The 23,303-nt window shown below is 33.8% G+C and overlaps 3 protein-coding genes across 3 annotated transcripts; 1 reads left to right on the plus strand and 2 right to left on the minus strand.

The window, feature by feature from the left end:
- Positions 1-208: 208 nt before the first annotated feature.
- Positions 209-3,217, minus strand: LOC130612721 (aquaporin-5-like). Its single transcript, XM_057434070.1, has 5 exons — positions 3,131-3,217; positions 1,882-2,209; positions 1,485-1,720; positions 1,173-1,253; positions 209-754 (listed from the first exon to the last, which is right to left on the minus strand). The coding sequence occupies exons 2-5, from the start codon at positions 2,192-2,194 to the stop codon at positions 614-616; spliced, it is 771 nt and encodes a 256-aa protein (XP_057290053.1). The 5' UTR covers positions 2,195-2,209; positions 3,131-3,217; the 3' UTR covers positions 209-613.
- A 3,150-nt stretch (positions 3,218-6,367) lies between these two features.
- LOC130613017 (lens fiber major intrinsic protein-like) lies at positions 6,368-9,627 on the minus strand. Its single transcript, XM_057434340.1, has 6 exons — positions 9,604-9,627; positions 9,275-9,333; positions 8,689-9,080; positions 7,946-8,181; positions 7,583-7,663; positions 6,368-7,141 (listed from the first exon to the last, which is right to left on the minus strand). The coding sequence occupies exons 1-6, from the start codon at positions 9,625-9,627 to the stop codon at positions 7,001-7,003; spliced, it is 933 nt and encodes a 310-aa protein (XP_057290323.1). The 3' UTR covers positions 6,368-7,000.
- Positions 9,628-10,749: 1,122 nt separating this feature from the next.
- Positions 10,750-22,825, plus strand: LOC130612602 (myoneurin-like). The gene is made up of 3 exons (XM_057433942.1): positions 10,750-10,974; positions 17,887-18,018; positions 21,022-22,825. Exons 1-3 carry the CDS (start codon positions 10,777-10,779, stop codon positions 22,186-22,188), a joined length of 1,497 nt encoding a protein of 498 aa, XP_057289925.1. The 5' UTR covers positions 10,750-10,776; the 3' UTR covers positions 22,189-22,825.
- Positions 22,826-23,303: the final 478 nt, after the last annotated feature.

Genomic DNA, 23,303 nt, shown 5'->3' on the forward strand with positions numbered 1-23,303 from the left:
CATGTTTTTTTCACCAATCTGATATTTATTAAGGTGTTGGTTGCCGCTAAAAGTGTAAGCAGCCATATAACACAAATGTTGGCTGTATAAAAACTTTGATGTAGCACATTTTCTAAATTTTCTAAGTCTGAGTGAAAGTCTTATTGATGCATTTAACGGCACCCATTTAATAAATTGATGCATATAACGGCACCCACTTAATAATACATGTTGTGTGTGTATTTTAGATCGTTGTGCCGCAGCTTTCTTTTAGACCTCTACAGAGTAATTCTATTACTTCATGGTTATTGCAATGCGTAGGTTGACACAGAAAAAAAATTATTCTACTGTGAAATAAAATCTTCTTTATATTTTTAAATTTTTACATTCTGCTGTGAACTTGAAGTTTACAATGTCGTTCCCGGAACATAATGCCCATTCTCCTCCCCAGAGCTTTTTGAGCTAAACCTTAAAAAGCGTATTTTCGCGGTTTATCTCAAAGAGTTCTAGGGACGGGAATGCATAACCGTCAGAAATCCTATAAAGGAGACTGGACTTCAAACTAAAAAGAGACGTAAAAATAATCTGCATCTCCGCTAAAGTATATTATAATTAGAATAACTAAAATTTTATTTTATGCTTGCATCGCAAAATTATTTCTTTTCGTTTCACTTTTCTCATCAACTTCCTCAATTTTCTCCAACGTCAATTTGAAAACGTATTCATACGACAATGTAGCTAGTGCTGACCCAACAAATGGTCCCAACCAGTAAACCTAAATGAAAGGTGTGCATATATTGATAATACACCATACTTATACTGTCATATAGTTTAAGTTTTATCTTATACGTTTCTACCTTTGAAGATGTACTTGCCGTAGGAATGAAGTAATTTTTTGATACAACGTCTCATTTCAAGACGTACGCGACTACATTTCCAAGTAGAAAGGTAGAGATTCTCCTTATTTCCAATTTCAATGACTTTTGAGCCTTTTTTATGAAGCGAGCAATGCCAGTAAACGAAGTTGCTCAGACATAAAAATACAGCGAAAAGATTGTTTCGAATGACAGTAATTTCTTGTGAGATTAAGAACTCTTTAATGAAATAGTCATTTGAAGTTAACTCTAAAAATGTTTATGCTGTTGTGGATGATGTTCCTACATCCACACCTATATCAAAAATGCCTCACTTACCCAGTGATCTTGTCTCTTATTCATGACAATAGCAGGACCGAACGCACGAATTGGGTTAAGCGCTGCTCCAGTGTAAGGTATCTAAATGAAGATATATAGGAAAAAAAGTTAGGAACAACCGTCGAGAACATGAAAAGATAAGTCATTTTTTGAATACCTGATTTAGATAAAAGAAAAAATACCTAAGGAGGAGAGCGGTAGTCAAAACACCTCTAATTGAGATCTATGTTTGTCGTTAATTAACAATAATTAAGTGAAATTAAAAAAGACATCACAAGATGCTGGATGCAAAAAAATTAAATAAAAACTCACCCCAACTAATAACCCTATTCCAACTGATAGACCAATAGCAAGAGGAGCCTGGAACCCAGTGAAATTTTTGATTGGATCTGTACTAGCCATGACAGTCCAAATCAATTGAAATGTTAAAGTGATCTCCACTGCACAGGCTATTCCTGGCGATATATCCTTATGTACCGATAGCGCGCCAAGAGTTCCACGAAAGTTCTCTGGGGTGTATAAGTAGAGTAAACCACAACCAGCAACACCTATAGAAAACGTTATTAAAAGCTCAGCATTCAGTAGTGAGGAGATCATTTAGCAACAGGACTAGATAAAACATTACAAAAATCACAATTTTTTTTTTAATTTTGGTATGACAAATAAGAAATTAGTAACTGTATGATGGAGAATAAGTTTTCATACTTACTTCCTAAACACTGTGCAAAGACATAGAAGCAGAACCTCGTTAAAGATACATCTCCCTTTATCAACAAAGCGAGTGTGACAACCGGGTTAAAATGACCACCACTCACGTCCCAAAAAGCCGATGCTAAAACGGCTACCGTAAAAGCAACAGTTAACGCTATGTGCAGGTGACTGGGTGCGTTGCCGGAAAGAGATAAACCGCATCCGCATGCAATTATGATGTATATTACAGAAACGAGAAATTCTGCAAAGACTGCTCTCCAAAAATTTAGTTTTTTGACTTCATGGAAACCAAGGGATTTGTTTAGCTGCATCTTTTGATTGTTATTCTGTAAAATAGATGGAAAAAATGTTTTTTTAGTGCTAGATCACTGAAATAATTCAATCAGAATTACGAAATATTTAATAGCTATCAATTAAAATATTTAAACTAAAAAATTAAATTTTGTCACTTATTGTTAGACACTCGCACCGACAGTTTAATAAAAAACGATAAAATCAATCTACCTCACAAGTTAAATTTGAAATCCTAGCAAAACTGAATTGACTTGAGAAAATAATAAGCTTAAATAATGATGAAATACATCATATCGCATCATTATTATCACCGTTTTTTCAAAGAGCTACAAAGTTCATAAAAATATATACTTTTGTCATACAAAAATTTTTATAAGATATCATTTTTGGAAAAATTGATAGTTTCGATTTTGCGAACTTGCTAAAAATATGATGAGATTTTAGGGTTACAAAAATTTGTAATATAGTATATAGAATATAAAATATATAAAGGCTTAAATTATTAAAAGCCAAATGTTCTGGTTCTGATGTGAACAAATTAATATCAAAGTAATTTAAAAAAGATGCACCAGAAATATCTAATAACTACAGCGAGTTATTTTTATCAATATATTTATTTTTATTTCACTTAAAGAGAGATTTTCACGAATTGAACGGCGAATTCGCTTTTTTATTTTCATGACAAAATAAATTAGGCACCAAATTCATTGTTTACATTAGTTAACTGCGTTTTGATTGGTCAAAAACTAGCAGCGAAACCTTTAGCCGCGAAAACAGTAGGAACTATTTCTACTTTTCAGCGAAGCAAATATTTCAATGCAAAATCAGAACAAACAAAACTGCGCATGCTCAGATACAATTCGCACTTCAATTCGCCATAAAACGCTCGGAAATAATTGATAGCTCACAGGTACTATATGGTTCACCGAATTTATACGACTCTGCAGACTTACCTTGTGAATGACGAAACAGTAAAACCAATTATCTGGCGATTTAATAACAAAACTTTGAATCAGCTGGAAAGAATCACGTCCGCATACTACACGTTATCTACATGTAAGCACAAGTGAACTAACTCCTACCAAGCAGGTTTATATAAGGATCAATTCAATTTAGGTATAACATAATACAATTAATTATTTCACAAATACCACGAGATTAAAAACTATTTCATTTATGTTTCCAAAGCGACTGCCCTCATTAAAACTTTGAATACACTTCTTTAAGAGGAAATGACAGGAAATTAGGTGAAATTCTAATCAGGTGGAATAACATTTCAGGAAATTTCCATAACAGCTGCATTGTCATTGCTTTTTGGCGGGAAATCTCATTTCCTTCTTGACATATCAAATCGTTTTGTTGATCCATTACACAAGAAGTTCTCATGTTTTTTATTGATATCCGGCATGACGATGTTAAATGTTTTACTCCACGACGCATCTTTAACGAAGATATTAATTTTTTTTAAAAAAATGATCGATTCATTAGGGTATTGATAGAAGTTTAAAATTAATGTGCCTACAGTGCTATTATTGGTTCAAGCTAGTCCCAAAATGAAAAGAAATTAAAAAAAAATCATTCTCAACGAATTGAACAGCAGCCGCATAAAGCATGTTAATGCTCTTGCGAATCATCTATTTTTAACATTAAAACTAATAAAGTTATTGCTACAAAATATATTTTTTCTCTCTTCTCTCGCACAAAAGGATTTGTATGACTCCTAACCTACGAAAGTTTATGCGATTGTTTTTTTCGATCGGAACAGAAAGACAGTACACCTCACGCAGTCACGACTTGTCTCTAACACGTTCTCCCCTAAAAAACTAATACAATTTTTTATCAGGAAAAAAAAACAACTTGGCATTAGCGTGAGGTGTTGGTATTTCTTCATAGATTTAGCGTGATATTGTTTTTATTTTGTTCTCCTTTTTAATTATATTTATTAATATATTTTTTTTCGGAAACCCTAAAACGTTAACATTTCACAGTATCGCAACAGGTGGGGAGGGGGGAGTGCGATTAAAAGAAAATTAACCCTCCCTCTCTCCTATTTTAGCAAGGGACGGCCGTCCCTTGCTAAAATTAATTTATTCAGCCTCACAAATTCAATCTAAATCAAAGTATCAATAATGTTTGCAGAAATTTTGTTGGATACCCTTTTTATATTCTAACATCGGTTTTCTTTGCTGAGACAAACAATGCTGGGGAGCAATGCTTGTCTAAGCTGCAACAAACGTTCTCACTGTAATTTCAATCTTTATCCTTAAGTTCTTGCTCGGGGAAATTTTCCATCCAATTTTTGTAATTTCTAGCAAAAACAGACAGCCCGCTAGAGCTTTGTGTACACCTTCACAAGTTCTTTCTTCGGTGCTGCTTGGGAGCATATTGGTGAGTTAAAACAAGATAAAATAATTAGATTAAGAACTCCCCTTTAAACTTAAATTGAAGCTGTGTTAACTGCTGCTGACTCTAGGGTGTCCTGTTTCTGCAAAATTTAAAACCTTCACAGACAGTTTAGTATGTTGAATAAGGCGGGTTGGTGCTTCACCCTTCACCCTTTGTGCAAGTCAAATTTTAAAATAAACCAAATTAAAGTTTTGTTATAAATTATAAATGATTACGCATGATTGTCAATAACTGTAGCTTGTTGACGAATAATATCCTGGTTATTTTTAATCTGTTTTTTTTCCTCAAGAAACAGATTTGACTTAAAAGGATATTTCACTGCAATTTCTACTTCCTTTGATAGCACCCCTTGTGTTTAAAAAAGCTGCGTCATGTTATTTCACATAAATCTTCATTTGATGGCATGTATGCATGAAATGTTGCGACACAAACAAAATGAAATAACTACTTCGTCATTCTGCAAACACTGATCGATTTACCAAATAGAAATGTAGATGAATATACTAGGATGGAGCAAGTAATTAAGTTTTAAAATTTGCATGGGCGGATTTAGGATTTTTTTCCACTGGTGTAAAATAGTCTCGAAGAAGCTTATTTGCTTTTCAGGGCGAATAAGAACAACTGGTGTGTGGAGGGCGTTTTGAACTCCCCTCTCAACCGGACCACCGCCCTTTAACGCCGTCTGATGGTCAAAACAACGTAATCAAAGCCTAAACAAGTCGTTGTGAAACTGCTTAGATTCTCATTTTTACTTCAAGTCACGTAAATTTATTTTTTTTGTTCAAATTTAAACAAGAATTATAAACATCAATTTTTCTTGTTCTTTTATTCATATTAAATATTACAGTTACGTTTTTAATAATACATCAAGTCTTGGGCGAAACTGTTTCTTCAACGTCGGGGTATAATAGATGCATTTTTGATACCACTGTACTCAAGTTTTGTCGTTGTAGCAAACGAAAATAAACAATTTTACCATACAATGAAAACAATAAGAAGCCAAAACCATATGCCAAGAAGTTATGAAATAAATAAGGTTTCACTCAGCTATTTTGATGATAATAGACATTTATTAGAAAATGCAATCAAAAGTTATGCGTACGGGCATAATAAACTGGGAGATTGGCCTGCACCTTAAGTATATTGATCTTATTACGCGCACTTAATTCAATTGATTGTTTCGAGAGTACGACCGGCACTCCACCCCAGCGAACTAAGTTCAGCTGGCTTTGAGCTCTACCCCCGCACTCTCGATTTTTAACAAGGACCCTACGACACCAGGACTACGACATATAGCGGAACCACGTGATTAGATGTGTAGGCGACACACTTTTCTCACTAGCACCACGGTTCCACAGCCCGCCAGCCCTGAGACAACGTTATAAAGGGTATAGTTCATATAAAGCAATTCACTTTTATTTGAATAACTACTGTGATTTATATTTATATGCAAAACAGGTTAATTAAATATTAAAAAAAATAAACATTTCCACAACAAACCATTAAAATAAGTTTGAAAACAGAAAACGTTCCAAGTAAACATTATAAATATATATTTTAATATAGTTTTAAAGAAACATATTTCAACGAAAAAACCACGCGGTGATCATGTATCATTAAACATCAGATGGAACCAGTATCGCAAAAAAAAAACTTCCATCACATGATGACATTATATGAAACCAACATATAAATTTTATGTTGAAACGAGAAAGCGTAGTTTTGGAATTGGATTGAATCTGTTTCTCATCTTAACAAAGTACAACTTCATGTTCATGACATGATAATATCCATATTATTAAATCTACACAATCTATACGAAGACATTCTATCAATCATTCATTTTTGAGATCCACCATGTAACGGTTTAATACTGTAAAGGTGTAAACCACAAATTAACTCTAATTCTCGCTCCAAAGTATCATCCTCGACGACCTATTCAATCCCTGTTAGAACTACTAACAATAACGTGCATTTAAAGTTTCCATTTTAAAAACAACAACAGATGCAAGCATGGAAATAAAACAACTGGGTAAAAAACTATTTCTATCATTACGCCGAGCGCTACTCAGAAAGACAGTAAGGATTGTTGCCGCTATGATTTGGTGGTTTCTAAACGCGCGGCCTTTTGCGCTGAACGCACACGCTCTATAATAAATTTATAATCTTGGTTAAGCGAGAAGAATATTTCAGTATATTCAAACCCCTTAAATAAAAAAGGAAAGGAGAAAAGGCATAGTTCGTGTTTTATATTTTAAATGTATATAAAAATTGCAGTATAAATTATATATAAAAAATCTGGAAATAAAAACAATAGAAAAAAAGCAATCGCTACTTCTTTTATGCTCAGAGAATAGGTCATTGACGGTATTAGATTTTGAATTTCAGACTTGCATTTCACAGCAGGAAGTTAATGATTACAAATTTGAAGTGGTAGAGTTGAAATTCAATTGGACAGTTGGAATATCTCTTTTGCTGTCGTCATTCTCTAGTTTAAAAACAAATTCGTACGACAGGGACCCCAGCAATGCTCCAACCAACGGTCCAACCCAGTAAACCTAAATGTAATTATGCATCGTATGCAATAAAAACGTCAATCAACTTTATATGTGGAGAGTTTTTTCGAAGTCTCTACAGGTAGTAACAAAATCTTTGGAAAACGCTTGGAAACACAACCTCGTTCCCTGGACTATTTTTGGGTTTTTTTCCTATCTGAGACGGCACGAAGAAATAAACCTGGGCCAAGCTAGTCTTTACTGCTATTTGATTATGAAAAAAATAACAGAGAAACAATAATGGCCGCAAAACGTCAGTGCAAAATAGACGCAGTATGTCATTTTTTTGATTTATTTTTCTGAAAAGTAAAATAATTGGCTTTGTAAGCGAAAGCAAAAATTTCCTTGCGAACAAGGTTGCATAGAAACAAGGTTAAAAACCTCGTCGGAGTAATGTTGATAACATAACAAATACACTACACAAGAAAAAAATGAGTTACCTACCCAGTGATTGGATAGTTGATTCATGATAATTCCTGGTGCAAATGCTCTCACAGGATTCATTGCTGCGCCCGTGAACGGCAACTTAAAAACAGTTGACATTATTCACAAAAAGAGTTAAGGGATCACAACCTTGAAGCTGCACTCATAAAAACCAGATGTAGTGAATCTCTGACAAACAAGTATGATAAATTTTTAACAGTGAATTGTCAGATTTTAGCTGTGCGTCTATTTAAGGATGTATAGGAGATGTATATATAGAGAAATTTATCGCAAATAGGACTGTCTTATGATTTCCTAACTAACTGATTTTTTGATTTAGCTACGATCCCTTTAAAGCAGGTGGGAAAATAACCTTTTCCTTACTCCTAGCATGATTCCAACGGTAACTGAAAAACCAATCGCAAGTGGAGCTTGGAAGCCGATGTATCCGTTTTTCCGATCTCTCGTCGCTAGCACTGTCCACATCAGTAAGAAAGTCAGCGTCATCTCGATCACGAAACCGATTCCATCAGAAATCAATGGATTTAATGAAAGAACACCAATATGTTGACGAACTTCGCGTGGTGTGTACAGGTACAATAGACCAGCGCCGGAAAGACCTGAAAAATATGGGACTGCTTACATTATACATAATCAGAGGAATTCACATTTAAATTACTTCGCCCTTCCTTTAAATTCTCAATGTGTAGAGTTTAAGAAGTTTGTAAGCCCTCGTTTGTCATAAAGAAAATATTGACCAAAGCATTCGTACATTTTACCCCACATGTTGTTTTAACGAACTGGCTGACCCAGTATTATTTGCTGAAGTAACTTCATTGTTTTGAATATACACATTGTGACAAACAATGAAAAAACAGTATATTTATGTTAGAGAATAACAACATAACCCATTTTAACGAAATGAATGAAATATAATGAATACAAATCCAAAATTCACAAGGGTGACATAACTACGCTCATGTTGTAGAAAGGACCCTTGTCCCAAGGGTCTCTTGGCCCCTAAGCCATTAGTACAGCGCGGCAGCTATCAAATTAACCAAAAAAGGAAAAGGTTTTTCGAACGAAGTGTCCAAAGAGTGCTGAAAACAGTTTTGAAACCACCTTACCTCCGGCAATCTGAGCAGCCACATAAAACAAAAATCTCGTTACTTTTATTGTCCTAGCAACTAGCAAACCAAAAGAAATAGCTGGATTAAAATAACCACTTTGCTCTAAACTGACAGCTATTAAAACTGATACAAGATAACCAACACATATCCCTTGGTGTAAACTAGTTTTTGATGTTAAGGTACATCCACACGATACCAAAATGAAAAGTAAAGTTAGGACAAATTCTGCCAAAATGGACTTCCAAAAGTTAAGTGATTTTAGTTCCGTCATTCCAAATTGTTCTTGCCATGTTTCTTGTCTAGGTCTCACAATAAGTACTGTGCGTTCGTTGGGACTCGATACATATGTCTCGTACGTAGATATTTTGCGGTCTTCTTCGTTCGCCATTCTGAACATCACAACAATCTTATAAACTAATTATTTAGGGGGCGTGAGTTTTTAATGAGTTTTGAAGAAAATATTTTGAAGAAAATTAAACAAAAGTCGCTAATAATAATAATACTTCCCACAGTTTCTGAATATACATCTCTGTTTCAACAGTGAATTTCTATTTACAAATGCACTAATGATCGATAACACAACCTCAGAGCAAAAACAAGATCGTACATACACCCAACCTCGTTCCAAGCTACTGTTGCCTCCTGGATGTAAAAAGAGATAACAGGCACTGGGAATGATGTTGACATGCATCATATTTATAATTTACATCCACAACACAAAAATGGAAATTCACTTTTACGTTTATTCAGCATATTATCTTTACCACTGACAAAGAGCAAGATGAACAATAGTCGTGGAGTGTCTAATAGTTTACTGTCCTCTAAATATCCTCCTTCTTAACGGCTGACTGTTCATACTTTGTCACTAGTGTTTGTTTAACATATGCAGAAAGGAGGAGAGTACTTACTCACCTCCTGATTTTTATACACCAACATGTACCTAAATATTTTTGGTTAAAAGCTCTTTAATAATCAGACGTGTTTCGATGGAATATAATTTGAGAGTTGTTATTACTTAAAAGCACTGTGAGCTATAACAAAACAGGCGGGACACAAATTATGAGGTTATGAAACTTGTGAATTTGGTGTGGCCCTTTGAGTCAGCATACGCTGCCTCGTACAAGACACTATCAACCTCTCTATACTAACCCAATTTTAGACATCAGTTAAACAAAAAATTCTCGTGTTCTCTTTTTGCGTAAAGCATTGCGGACAAGACTACTTATTGAGAAAGCCCATTCTTTTTAAATCGTTGTGGCTGCATAGAAACAATTTAAACCGCGCGGATACTTCAGATTGGGTCAGAAAAACAGGGCTAGGATTTTCGTCCCGGGCGAAAGGTCATGTAATTAAAAAAAATAAAATCAACCAGGGTTGAAAAATGATGCCTATGATGGGGGTGCATGCAAAATAGTAACTTTCGCGATCAAAATATCAAAGAAAAAATTAGACGTAAACCAATCGTATTACAAAACTTACCGGACTATACGAAGAGTTTTTTCGCCGCCTTCCTCGGTGTCAAAATAAGAAGAATCCCTGGTGACGAGTTTGCCATTAAATGTGTGCAAGTGTTTTGACATCGTCCATGAAAAGTGACGGTCAAGTAAAAGCTATTAAAATCTCCTTTTTGTGTTATTTTTACCAAATAATTGCTATTGGTATTATCGCGTTTAACTTTTAAGAACATGATGTTTAAAATAACAACATTGACTTTGACTCCCTTCTAGTCTTGCCTTTATTTACTTTCGAGCCATTCTGTTTATTGTTTCCCCGACAAGTGCGCCTTACTCGTCACCTTCCCCCCCCGCAACATGAATAAGGCTAATTTTCCTCGCTAAAATATCTATCGCGAAATTTTATTTACCCGGTATTATCGGGAACCAAAATTTTCTTGTCGCGAAAACTAGGTACAGTTAACTGTGATTATGATTAAAAGATTTAAGGACTTTTGTTGCTCCGCGTGTGTGTTTCGCTACAATACGAGAGCCTAGGGGCTTATATAGGGGGCCGCTGTCTTTTCGCTTTTTCTTTCCTAGCTAGTGCCACAAAACTAAAAGATATAGCCCCGATGAACAAACAAACAAAATGGCACAGTCAGCTGTGAACAATATTTCTGAAGAAACGAACCCAACTAATCCTATCTTGTCTAATGACAGTGGTACATGTACTGAAGAAGAAGAGGAGATCATGCAGGAAACAAGCAAAGGAGACACCATAATTGAAAGACTTCATTTCAACAAGAGTCTTGTCGTTGAGAAGATTGTGGACGTTTCTTTTTCAAAGGTAGAGTGTTGGAGCAGGTGGTATATAACCAAACTGTCAGGAAAATCATAAATTTACAATTACTTTAATACGCGATTCAGTGTAAATCCATCTTTTATTTGTTACAACACTCTCTTTGAACTGCTGAACTGTAAATTGTTAGCTCAGAAGGCTCTCCTTAGGCTCCTGAACACAAAAGAATTGAGATTTTTTGTGAACAAATTTAAGAGAATGTTTATGATTCCTTTATGTAAGTTTTTAGTACGGTTGCTGCAATAACATTTTAATCTTTCATGCTATGAACTTAAATAATTTTTTTATCATAAGACAAAAATATATACAAATCTGAATGCCAAGAGGGTGCCGATAAGCCGCAAACGCCTGCATATATAAGGGCGAGTTTGGGCGACTTTTCGAATTAAATTGGCGGTCCCGAACTTGCCCGAATTCGCCTGGAACATTCCCGAAATGCAATTCCTTGTAACAAACCATGCGGACGATAGTTGGAAGAAGGCGCTTGAAGATAAAGGAGTTAATAAAGTTTATATATAAGTTATTTATCAAGTAAATCTTATTTTAAACTATCAAAAACAGTTCCTTTAAGAACTTTGCTACCACATAGTAAGTTTATTTTAATTTTTATAACGCCAAACTCGCCCGAAAACGGCCGCACTTTTTACGGCGTATGCGGCTTATTGGCACCCTCGTTGAATGTCACATAGTACAACTACGGACCCAACTCAGACACCGGCCCAACTTTGGACGCGGGACTGGCCCGTCTCTAGACAAGCCTGTCCGTCAAAAGACGGGTCGGTGCGTTCGCAATCAGGATGACCCCATCTATTGACGGGCCCGGCCCAAATTTGGACAAGTGTATGCAAATACGTCTTAAGTTGGTACAGGCCCAACTATTGACAAAGGAATCTCTTGCTTTTAAAAGTCATATCATCAGATGGGACAGACTTAACTGTACACAAAGGTCTCTTGCAATTTTAGAAAATGTGTCATAAGATGGGACAGTCCTAAACTATTGACAAACAATTCCCATGCCTTTAAAAGACTGTGTCATAAGATGGGACAGGCCCAACTATTGACAAAGGACACTAGTGTTTTCAAAAATCGTAGTAAAAAAGGGACAGATCCAACTACTGACACTTTTTAGAAACAGCCACAACATGGGTCAGTTTGAAGACTCACAGACTAAAGTTGAGCCTTGATGGGAAACACACTGTTTCAAATCTCAAAAAAATTGAAGACAGGTCTGGCCCAACTGTGGACAAATGCAGTGTCTATAGGGAGGACAAAAGAAAACAAAAAATATACGGAGGAAAGTAAATCATGAATTCTCTAAATATAATCTAATACAAATACAAATTAACTTATAATATTTCTTTAAATCATAGTCATAATCTTTCTGTTTCTTGAATTTATAACAAAATATTTCAATCATGGATGCCCCAGCCTAAACGATTTTCGCTCTCAAGTTACGTAATAGGTCAAGTTGCAATAATTCCATCAAAGATTTTATTGAAAATTAAACATAGCAAAATAGCTTAAACAAAAGCTTAGCTATATAGCTATAGCTATACCTTTGAATATATATAATATGAAATTACACTGAGCTAAATGTTATTTTGATATCTGAGTAATAATTATTTGGCTAGTCATTAAGCACACAAACATCTCCAATCATTCAAAAAGAAAGTCTCTAACTGCTTTTTAAAATGTACTCGCAGATATGGTCTTGCACCAAGAATTGCCAAGTAGTTCCAAGTATAGTTGTGTTTTTGCTACCCACAACAATCTTGAAATGCATAACTTGATTTAATCTCAGCTAGTCATATACAATAATACTTTGGCAAAAGTTGCAGCAGTTCAGTTTTTTCATTTTTGGAGTTAGTTTACGTTAAATACAAGGTCTTGAAGTATGCAAACATGTCAAAAGATGGGCCACCGTGTCAAAAGATGGTCCGGCCCGTCTTTAGACGGGCTGTGTTCTAAGTTGGGTCAGAATACAACCATCAGCTGAGGGAAGACACAGACTTTTAATAGTCAAACTGTCACAGAAAGAAGAAGCAAGGATTAAACAAGAACTACAAGAATCAGAATTAGTAAAGCTAAATTAGCAAAAACTCACCTATAACTACACAGTGTGACAGGTTTGGTTACAAGCCTCAAAAAATTCTGTGCATGATCCGCATCGGGCACCGATTGTGAACGCGACATCAAAGATGGAGCCCTAAAAGTAGTGCACATGAAATTTGTGAGAATTTTTAAATTCCCAGCACCCAAAATGAATTTCTATTCTGTTGCGACATAACAAATCACTTGTTCCTCAAGTTGTTGTTAATTCACAGAAAAGCAATGCTCTACGATAATAGAAAAAATGTTTAGTATAATAATATGCCAGTTCCGTCTGTCTGCCTGTCTGTGACTTTTAAAAAGACAATATTTTTTACCACCCGAATGCCCGAGTTTTTTGAGTTTTTTGTTTTGTTTGCATTTGTCTCGCAACCGTTATAAACCACATGATAGAAAAAAGCAGTATGATTCGCTAAAAGACATACTTTCTAACGAGCAGAATTCAAATAGAAAGTTCCCTTGGGGTAACAACAAACAAACATAAAAATTTCTCAACAAAGTTATCAACAAAAGACGAACTAAAGAAGCGGATAAATAATGTCTCATTTTTGACAATCACTTAGTCTTAAAAAGTGCAGATATTTAAAGCAAGAAAAGTCAAAGTGGAGAAGTAGAGTGGATTAAAAAACCATATAATTTTAGAGCAGTGTTATCATCGACACACAAAACAACAACAAAATAATGGTCCCTTCGTCTTGAAGAAAGTGCAAAAAGGAAAGTGTTTCAAAAACAATTATATAAAAAAGAAAGAAAAGTCCAGGGTAAGAAGTAAAAGAAAAAGTAGAAAAGTGAAGTTACTTCGGAAGTGAAGAGTGGAGCTAGAAGTAGTTTAAGTAAAGTTAGAAGTAGAAAATGAATGCTAGAGTTTCAAGTGAATTGGAATTGAGAAAAAGTAAGAACTTTGATATTTTTAGACGTTCTGTTTCTATATGTAGCACACTTAAAAATGTAAAAAAATCCATTTAGCTTCAGATTCTTTTTATAGTTTATAGTTTACCGCGTTTTTTATAAAAAAGCTAGCATTTGTTTGCAATTTTTTTTTGCATAACTAATGTATTTGTCCTAAAATTCAAAATGCTGCACAAAGCTGTTAGCTGGGAAACAATTGTGCTAGCAAAACAAAAAATTTTCGTTTGTTGAACTTACTGCAAATGTCATAATTTTTATATTGCTGTTGTTTCTCTTTATATGTGTTTAACTAAGCACGAATAGCTAGCTTCTATCTGTTTTAGCTAAAGTTACCTTCAAGCTTCATAGTTAGCTAGCTAGCTAGGCTAGCTAAACCAATGATTAATATTGTTATTCCTCTTTTCACCTATTTATATCTACCTTAGTAGTCAAACTTGGGGATCTTATTTGAGCACGAATTATAATGTAACAAGCCACAAAGTCATTCAAAGGTTTTTTGAACTTTTAGGAAGTGAGAGGAAATACTTTTATCATGTTTTCTGTAAACTTTACTTTAAAAAGACGATTTTGTAAAACTTGAAGTGTGTGCCTTAATTTATACAGTTTTATTGTATTGTTGTTGACATCCTGTTAAACGTAGCATGTAAATTACCAGGTTAAATATTTTTACCCGGGTTGATGTTTTTACAAAGGTTGTTGGCATTTTGGGTGAAATTTACCTGGGTTTTTGACATTTGTGGTTAACATTTCTCAGAAGTTGATAGTATGGTTGTCCGTTTACATTGTTTGTGTTGCAAACTGCTGTTTTTTAAAATGCTGTGTAAACTTGTGGAAAAAGACCACATGAAAGAAAAATTTTTTGTACAATTAGACTTTAGTGTGAGCTGTTGTGTAAGTTGATTTTTTTATATTTTGTGTTATAAATTTTATAAACTTTAAATAATTGTTTGTGATGTCAGTTTTGCTGGAAGAAAATTCAATGGTTACATGATTTTGTTTTTCTTAGGAATTTCTCAAAATTTTGTGGGAAAAAATATTTGTTGATGATAAAAAATTACTGAATGTTCAAACTGAAGCTGTTTTTGTTTTTTTCACATTTTATGTTTAACTTTTATGAGGAAGGACCATAGGCAAGTATATATACTAAAAGAAATAATTTGATATTCTACACTTTCCAAATTGTATTTTTGTATGCACTAAAATGACTGCTTTTTTTGTACTTGAATTTGATGTGTTCCATATCCTTTTTGGTGAAAAATTTTATGGGTAAAGACAATATAGAACATGCCAATTGAATTGATTTTTGTTTCTTTTGATTCGTTCCTCAGAAACCTATGTGTTCTACATTTAGTATAAACTTTTGTGAGGAAGGACCATACAATGTTTTCAAAATAATGATTTTTGTTGATTTGGAATTTACTCTTTTGCTCATTGCTTTTTTGACATTTTAGTTTAAAATGCTTGGTAAAGGGCAGGAACATTGGACAAAAATATTGTTTTATTAACCGGTTAGTTTTTACATTTTGGGCATATTTTTGCGCGAGAGGATGGTATGCAACCGAATAAATGATTTTTCAAAATTTAAATTTAATGTTTTCCAAACTACAGCTTTTTGATATTGTTGTATAAGCATTTAGGAAAAAGACAATGTTTATAATGCGCAAAGAACTTATTTTCGTAGATCTGTGCTTACTCTTGCAAGCTTTTCTTTTCAAAACTTCACATAAAAATATTGAAGGTTTTCAACATAATCACATAAGATGTATTATATATATATATATATATTTGAGATGTGTTATTTCTGGCATTGTTATTATTGGTGTTGTGACTGCTAATGTTGTAACTTTCTACCAATTGGATTTTACACCTTCCAAGAATTTTTGTTGGCAGGATTTCATGCGATTTAAAAATTGACATTTTGTGTAAGATTATAAGAACTTTCTTGTTAAATAGGGCTTACTCCTTGCAAACGTTCTTTTTTTACATTTTCAGATTATTTTTTGTTAAAAAGCAGTATTCGATATATATACTGAAATATTGGCTATGTCATCAAAATCAAATGACAGAACTTTTTAATTGTTTTTCTGAATAAATAAATATTTTTTGTACTTTTAGTAGGGACTTTGCTGACTTTAACAAATTTTTTTAACCCTCATATCTTCTTGGCCATTCGTCAATAGCACATGAAACTATACATTTTTCTCATCAGCATTTCAAGCTCTGCATATATAGAAAACAGATAAACAAATTTCGTCAATTTTTTGTTGCTGTTAGAAAAGACCTAAACAACCTATTTTTTCATTGCCCTTCTGCCTAAGTGGATTTCTCCACGGGCTTTATTGACTAGTAATATATAAAAATAGGTCTTTGTGAATAAATTTACACATACACAATCACTGCGCCTGATTCCATGTATTTTCTTGTTGGTGTACCCGATTCTGATCGAACACGATCGTGTACCATTACTTGAATGTCAAGCCCGATTTATTGTATACGATAAAAACAAATCTTTTGAGGCCTGAGTTAGAAAACAAAGATTTTTCGCAAAACTCAGTCTGCATGAACGGCATGTTTTTCCGCAAATCCTATATATAATTGGTTTAAAAGTGTCACGTGACATTTGCTGACCAGAAAAATTTTTTATTACGAGATATGTCAATTTGATGTTTCTTTTTTAATCACAAGATTGTTGACTCACCGTAAAATAGCAAAAAAGTTTTGGAACCCTTCAGACGAGTTTAAAATTTTGCCTGGAAAAGCCCGCAGCCATTTTGAAAATACTTTTTGGCTGTGAAGTAAAGCATCAACCTTTTTTGTGGCTGAATCAACAAAATTGAAAGACCTGTTTTGCATTCAGGAATAATTCACACAAAACACATAGGGTATTTTTGAATGCCCACATGTCCAGCTATCCAAAATATATAAAACAGAGTAGCTTTAATGTATATACATAAAAAGTTATTAAGTTATTTTTAATTTTATTTTTTTAAAAAAAATACCCCCATTAACCAGTGTCTGCCTGTTTTGGCAAGGGGACGTTGACAAAAATTTTCATCATACATAACAGACTTTATTTTTTGCAAATAATATCTGGTGTTAAAAGGTCATCTAAACCCTTGATCGGTCAGCAAAGAAAAACTCAAAAATTCATGAAAAACTTTGCCATTATTAATCATTAAGGGTGCGCTCCTGGTTTAAATGGAGATTTATGCACTATTTTAAAGTAGTTCTCAGAATCCTTGGATCTCAGGCGGCTTAAGTAAAGCTAAGTGAAATAATGATTGGTAATGGCTGTGGTGGGGAGACAACGAGCATATACGTAATATTTTGTTGTTGTTCTAATTTGTCTTTTGTACTTTTTTGTTTGTATATACAGTAGCCTTTTGTGCATGCTTTTTTTTTTTTTGGGGGGGGGGGGGAAATTTAAAACATATTTATCACTTGGGAGATAATAATAAAGATTAAATAATTAATAGCATATATAATAATTGCAAAAAATAAATTAAAATTTCAAACGAAATTTGAGCAGACTTCTTTTTGTAAAATCAAGGACCCAAAATAAATTATTTTTATTGTAGTAGTTGGTCTTGGTAATGGTTGCTATGTTTTTATTTTTTATAATTCTAAAAAGATTTTTTTTGTATCAGTCACTATGCTGACCCCTTTCCCTAAGCAGTAAAAGTATACCCTTATTATTAATGTAGAAAGCTGGACTGTGTGGGCGTGATTTAGCCTCTGCAAGTAAATTTAAACTACTAATGCTTTGCAATTTTAAGAAAATTGTTTTAAGTAAAAATTGAACACTTCTGCCTGTTATTGATTTTTAGGATCTCAGGCAAATGCTACCTAAACAATTGTGTAAAAGTACGAATTGTCTTCTAGGAGGGTGATCGCTTTTATCGTGTGCAATGGGAAGAAACATGGGAACGAGAAGAGGATCTGTTACTTGCATGCAAAGATTTACTCCGCGATTACTGGGAGAATCACTTGATATCTTATGTTTCTCAGGAAAAGGTATGAGTTGTTTTTTTATAAGATTTTTTTTTGAAAATTTCTCACATTTAAAAAATGAAAAATTAAAGCATTACTTTCAAGAATCATGCTTAGGATTAAATACTGTTGTTTTCTTTCCTGTCAACATTTTTATCTTGATCCATAGATTTTATTATTTATTAGAGTTTATGTTTTTAACACCACCTCATATAGATTGACTTCAATAATCCACAAGAACTATCTAAGAATTATTTATGGCTAAGGATTTTTATTTTAATAAGAATCTTGGGTCATGTTTCCTTGGGTTTCAAAATTAGGTTTTTGTTTGCTAATTTCAATTACTGATACTTAATCTAGGCATTTTAATTTAGTCTGTAACTGAGAATTCCCTTGCAATCAAGCCACAAATTATTTTGTTGGTCTAGTGGCACGTGATCAGGATTTTATTGATTAGAATCTATTAAAATTCTTAGGAATTTTTAATTTTAATTTCATGTTTTCTCTAACTTTATTAAATGCATTATGGTATATATAGTTGTAATCCACACTCACGGTAGCCAGCAAATAAAAAATTAAAAAAGTCCCTATAATTGAGGTCTAAAAAAGGCCCATATTGTTTGGCGAAAAGCTTTCCATACACAAAGGCAATTTATTGGAATTCTATGTAAGATCCTCAAAAATTTTAACCTGGGAACATTAAAGTAAATGCTAGAGCATATGGGAATTTAAAAACAGTTGCTTATAATTAACTTTTATTTTTACTTTCAAAATTTGCTTGCAACTATATGAATTTAAAGTTTTAATCTTCTAACAAAAAATGCCAATAATGTTGTCACGTGACTTTTACGAACTACAAGAATAAAATTTTACATCATAGACCTCACAGAAACTCAAGGCTTTCATTGTAAATTCCTCTAGTTTTAGTGACAAATTTACATTTTTTCACGAGTACTCTAAAGTTAGAAACCTTGGCGAAACAAAGTTTTGCAAATTCGCAATTTTTTGCTAAAGTTAGGTCCCGCGAAAATTTTGATTTCTATAAATCGTGAAAGTTTGTTCTCGCCAAATCTTTGTTTTTGGCAAAATTTATATATATAAATACAACACTTAAAATTATCTTTAGGTTCAAATTTTCTAAAAAATAAGCATATGCTAAGTACTGATGAGGCTCAGTTCTACATTAAATCACGTGACAAGCTTTAGCACTTTCCCTGACTAGAAAAGGATTTTTGAAACAAATCATGGAGGTATAAAATGAAGTCTTTTCAACTTTATTGACTTTTAATTTTGTTAGAGGAACATTATAGTTGCAAAATCACTTTTTAGGAAATGAGCATACTGCAAGTGTATTTTGAATGTGAAAGTAGAAGCATGTTTTGAACCTTTCCTTTGCTGAGCATACGAGAATGTGATTGACATATTAAAGCGTACAGCCACATTCTCTAAAGCATTCTACATCTAATTCTGACAAGTAACATGAAGAAATCTTCTGCACTTTCCCTATTCCTTCCTTAAGTTCATCTTTAACAGTAATAGTTGAATAAAGATTATAAGATTGCTGAAGAGGGAACTAATTTATGCAGAAGTGAATTTTGACCTAAAGTCTCTAATACCATTATATTTTAGGTATCTAAAACCCACCGGCATAGAATATGAGCATTTTTTTGCAATTTGATGTCAAAGTGGGGGAAATAAATCATCGAATTCCGAAAATATAAGGTTTTCTTAAGGAATCTTGGCACAGAGCTACATTTAATGTTGAAAATATAGTTTTCTTAGTAATTGCGTTCAAAAGAAGAAAGGTATTTTTCTGTCAAAGATAGGTTCGAATTAAGAAATATATGATTTGTTTTCAAATAACTTTTTCAAGGCGTCAAAATAATTAGATATAGCGAATTTTTAAGGTAATTTTGGTCCTTTGAGTTTTTAGCATGTTATTAACAACAGTCATGTTACAAATTCTCTCTGGTATTCTTTGTTATTAGACTTAGTTAATTTTGAGAAGCAAATTAAATGAAGTTTTTCGTTCCCAGGGGTCAAAATAATTAAAACTTACGGATTTTTAGCTAATTTTGTCTTTGTGGTTGTTGATAACAATCATTTGATTAATGATTTTGTTTTTAATGGTCTAATTTAATCTGAAGCATCAAATTTCTTTATTTTCATTTTTTTAGAGGGTCAAAATAATTAAAAATGGTGGAACAGCACCATTTTAAAAATGGTGGAACAGCACCATTTTAAAAATGGTGGAACAGCACCATTTTTAAAATTGGAAATACGGTTTTTCCATGATTACTTTGCATCCAATTAACAAAGTTCCGCACGTAATTTGATGTAATCGTCAGCTATCCTAAAAGAAAACTTGCAGATCAAAGCTTGTCCATGTCAAAAAAACGTTTTGGCACGTCGTGATTTAAGATGTATCGGTTGTGAAAATAGAATAACAGAAGCTAACGATTTTTTAGTCACATGATTGTTCTTAGTCTAGAGACTCAAAAGTCCAAAATTTAGCTTACGTTACCTGAAAATCCGCCATTTCTATTTTGTCAGCAACATCTATTTATTTTGGCATTATGCAGCATTTTCTTGCGTTCTCTAAAAATCAGGTATACTTCTTTAATGGAACAGATTTGTTTTTCGAGTAATTTTTGGGTGGGGTGTACTTTAGCAACTCTTGTACTGAATCAAAAAGTCAAGTTGTTTATCAAAAAATATCCAAAGAGGACCCTGGAGAGATTCCTAGTCATTTCTATGTAAAGTTGTGCAAAATAAAAAAAAACAAAGATAAAATAAAACTACATACTTTGCGGTCTAAAAATACCATAACATCCTTCGACGATTTCTGCTGATGTTTCAATATTTCAAGCAAGTTCGAAATGGTATTTTTTCTTGCACCTTTTGTTGCAAATATGCGTATAATAGTTACATTTATGCTATGAATTGAAGCTGTCTGTCGTGAGCGGTAATTTGGATAATCTGCTTGAGGGTCATTTTATCATTCAATGTAGGTAACTTTATTTTTAGATGAAACCTTCACTTGACCACAATAATACATTATCCACTGTTACATCAATGGAGGAAAGTAAAACGGAAGCAATGCATAATTCGTCTGAAGTATCTCCTTCTGAAATACTAACGGCCGAGGTATCAACTGATGTGTCGTCTCCCGAAGTATCGCCTCCCGAGATGTCGACTCTCGAAGGATCGCCCTCTGCGATTTCCGAAGTGTCGCCTTCTGAAGAATCGACTTCTCAAGTACCATTTCCCGACATATCGCCTCCTAATGTGGCGCCTGTAGCTTGCTCTGCAAATTCGTCACAAACCAGCAATGCGATAGAGGCTGAGCGAGCGAAAGACTTCTTAAAGGATATCCCTGAGCAGTATAGGAACGTTGGGTTTGCAAAATCTATTCGTGAACAATTTTTAGCAGAGGTTCCAATAGAAAACAAGTTTGACTTTATCGAAGATTTCATCGCCAAGCGAAACGAACCGAAGAAACGCAACAACATAGAGAAGAGACCTCGCGAGGACATTATAAGAGAATATATATCTTATCGAAACGGAACGCGAGTTGCATGTGAAGTGTGTGGAGAATCTTTTGCAGATAAGAAGAGTTTGCTACGCCATAAAATTTGCCGACACGCTAAGTACTCACCGCACCAATGCGGCATCTGTCGTAAAATGTTTGTAAAACCAGGTGACGTTCGTCGGCACATGGCAACCCATTCTGACGTCAGAGCGTATTATTGTTGTTATTGTTCAAAAGCATACAAAACAAAAAATCATTTACAAAGACATATAAAAGCGAAACATAAGGAGGATTCAGCTCTTGTAAGTGCTAGCGATGGAATGGAAGAAATCATCCCGATGACAAACGACAGTAGCGACAGCTTGTCGGACAATATAATAAATATGACGTCCGGCGAGACAAGTGCGGGGGTACTTAACATTGTCCAACAGCAAAACGGAAACAATCTTCTTTCTCCTCTACATGACGAAATGAGCAATCCACATGATACAGTATTGCATCCAGTTGCTATCAATGCGAATACTATTTTGCTGCATGATACTAGCACAGTTCTGCAAAATGCAAATGTTATTTTGCATAACCATCCTGCGCTTTCTGAAAATTTCATGACTACACGCGCAGACGGAGTACAAATGTGTTTAATTGACAGGCCCTTTTTTTAATTTGTACCGTACTATTGTTGTATTTAGTCAACCTCATCCCCAGGGCTTGTCCGAGATTGTCAGAAAGAGAGCTCTGGGGACAAGGTTGGTATTTAGCTTGTACATACCTCCGGGAAATTCTAATAACGGCTTTCCTTAATTTTTGATTTTGCATTAAGAGCAGAGAATATGCGCATTATTTCGGTAGTAAGAAAGTATAAACAACAGACCACAGTTATCAAACAAGTTTATTCTTTTTAGTTTTTGTTTCTAAAAAGTTTGCGAATTACATTAATAGCAATTTTACCCTATATGGTCCTGCTTTTTTTTACCTACAGAATATGCGCGCATGTAAAAAACGTCGCAAAATTTTGTAAATATTGTCAAGTCAAGCATAGGTAAGAGTGTTTTTATATGAAAAAAATATGATCGATTTTGTGAACGAAGACTAAGTAGGAACGACATTTATTTTACGAAGACAAGTTTTTAATTCGGGATTGAATCTGAATGTAAAAATGGCTTAATGGATTTAAACATGGGACTTTTGTATATTATTGTATGCATTATATGCTGACCAGTCAGCAATTTAAGCTCTATGAGTTGAAGATGTGAAGAAAAGTCTTGTTTGTTCAAATAAATATTAAATATGTATTCTCAACTGTTCGTCGCACGTCACTGGTAAAGCTTTATTATTTTTATTTTAACATCGCCTTACTTCATCTTTGTTGGTATTGAGCACTTTCTCAACAAAAATAAGTTTTGAAAACTAATTTTTACTATACATTATTTTTCAAGACCCACAAAAAAAATCATACTTTTTTGTTAGAGACTCCTGATTCATAGCTAGGAGATCTAGCATAATTTTTCTTACCAGGAAATTGGAATAAGGTGGGAAAGATTACGCTGCGTCTCAAACGGTTTTTTTTGCGGTCATTATCGTGGTTAATATCGGAAAATCGACTATGCGCTTATTGGTTGATTGTAATTCAGAGTATGCTACGAGGTGGATTTGCTCGGACATTTGTTTGCGTCTAAGCTTTCGTTTGAGAGAAACTGAATTTGTTGTCCTCAAAGTTAAGTTAACTGGGCTACATGATTACAAGAAAATCAACATTCGAACCTACATATTTTTAAAT

Source organism: Hydractinia symbiolongicarpus, chromosome 10 (genome assembly GCF_029227915.1).
Source record: "Hydractinia symbiolongicarpus strain clone_291-10 chromosome 10, HSymV2.1, whole genome shotgun sequence".
NCBI classification, from domain to species: domain Eukaryota; kingdom Metazoa; phylum Cnidaria; class Hydrozoa; order Anthoathecata; family Hydractiniidae; genus Hydractinia; species Hydractinia symbiolongicarpus.

Bases quoted from the DNA above. Each gene is read 5' to 3' on its own strand.
- LOC130612602 (XM_057433942.1), top strand. From the start codon at position 10,777: ATGGCACAGTCAGCTGTGAACAATATTTCTGAAGAAACGAACCCAACT. The intron at 10,975-17,886 runs GTAGAGTGTTGG...ATTGTCTTCTAG, and splicing joins TGGACGTTTCTTTTTCAAAG to GAGGGTGATCGCTTTTATCG. The intron at 18,019-21,021 runs GTATGAGTTGTT...CTTTATTTTTAG, and splicing joins CTTATGTTTCTCAGGAAAAG to ATGAAACCTTCACTTGACCA.
- LOC130612721 (XM_057434070.1), bottom strand. From the start codon at position 2,194: ATGCAGCTAAACAAATCCCTTGGTTTCCATGAAGTCAAAAAACTAAAT. The intron at 1,721-1,881 runs GTAAGTATGAAA...CGTTTTCTATAG, and splicing joins CTTTGCACAGTGTTTAGGAA to GTGTTGCTGGTTGTGGTTTA. The intron at 1,254-1,484 runs GTGAGTTTTTAT...ATCTTCATTTAG, and splicing joins GAATAGGGTTATTAGTTGGG to ATACCTTACACTGGAGCAGC.
- LOC130613017 (XM_057434340.1), bottom strand. From the start codon at position 9,627: ATGTTGGTGTATAAAAATCAGGAG. The intron at 9,081-9,274 runs GTTGTGTTATCG...TGTGATGTTCAG, and splicing joins GATCTTGTTTTTGCTCTGAG to AATGGCGAACGAAGAAGACC. The intron at 7,142-7,582 runs GTAGGTAACTCA...AATTACATTTAG, and splicing joins ATCAACTATCCAATCACTGG to GTTTACTGGGTTGGACCGTT.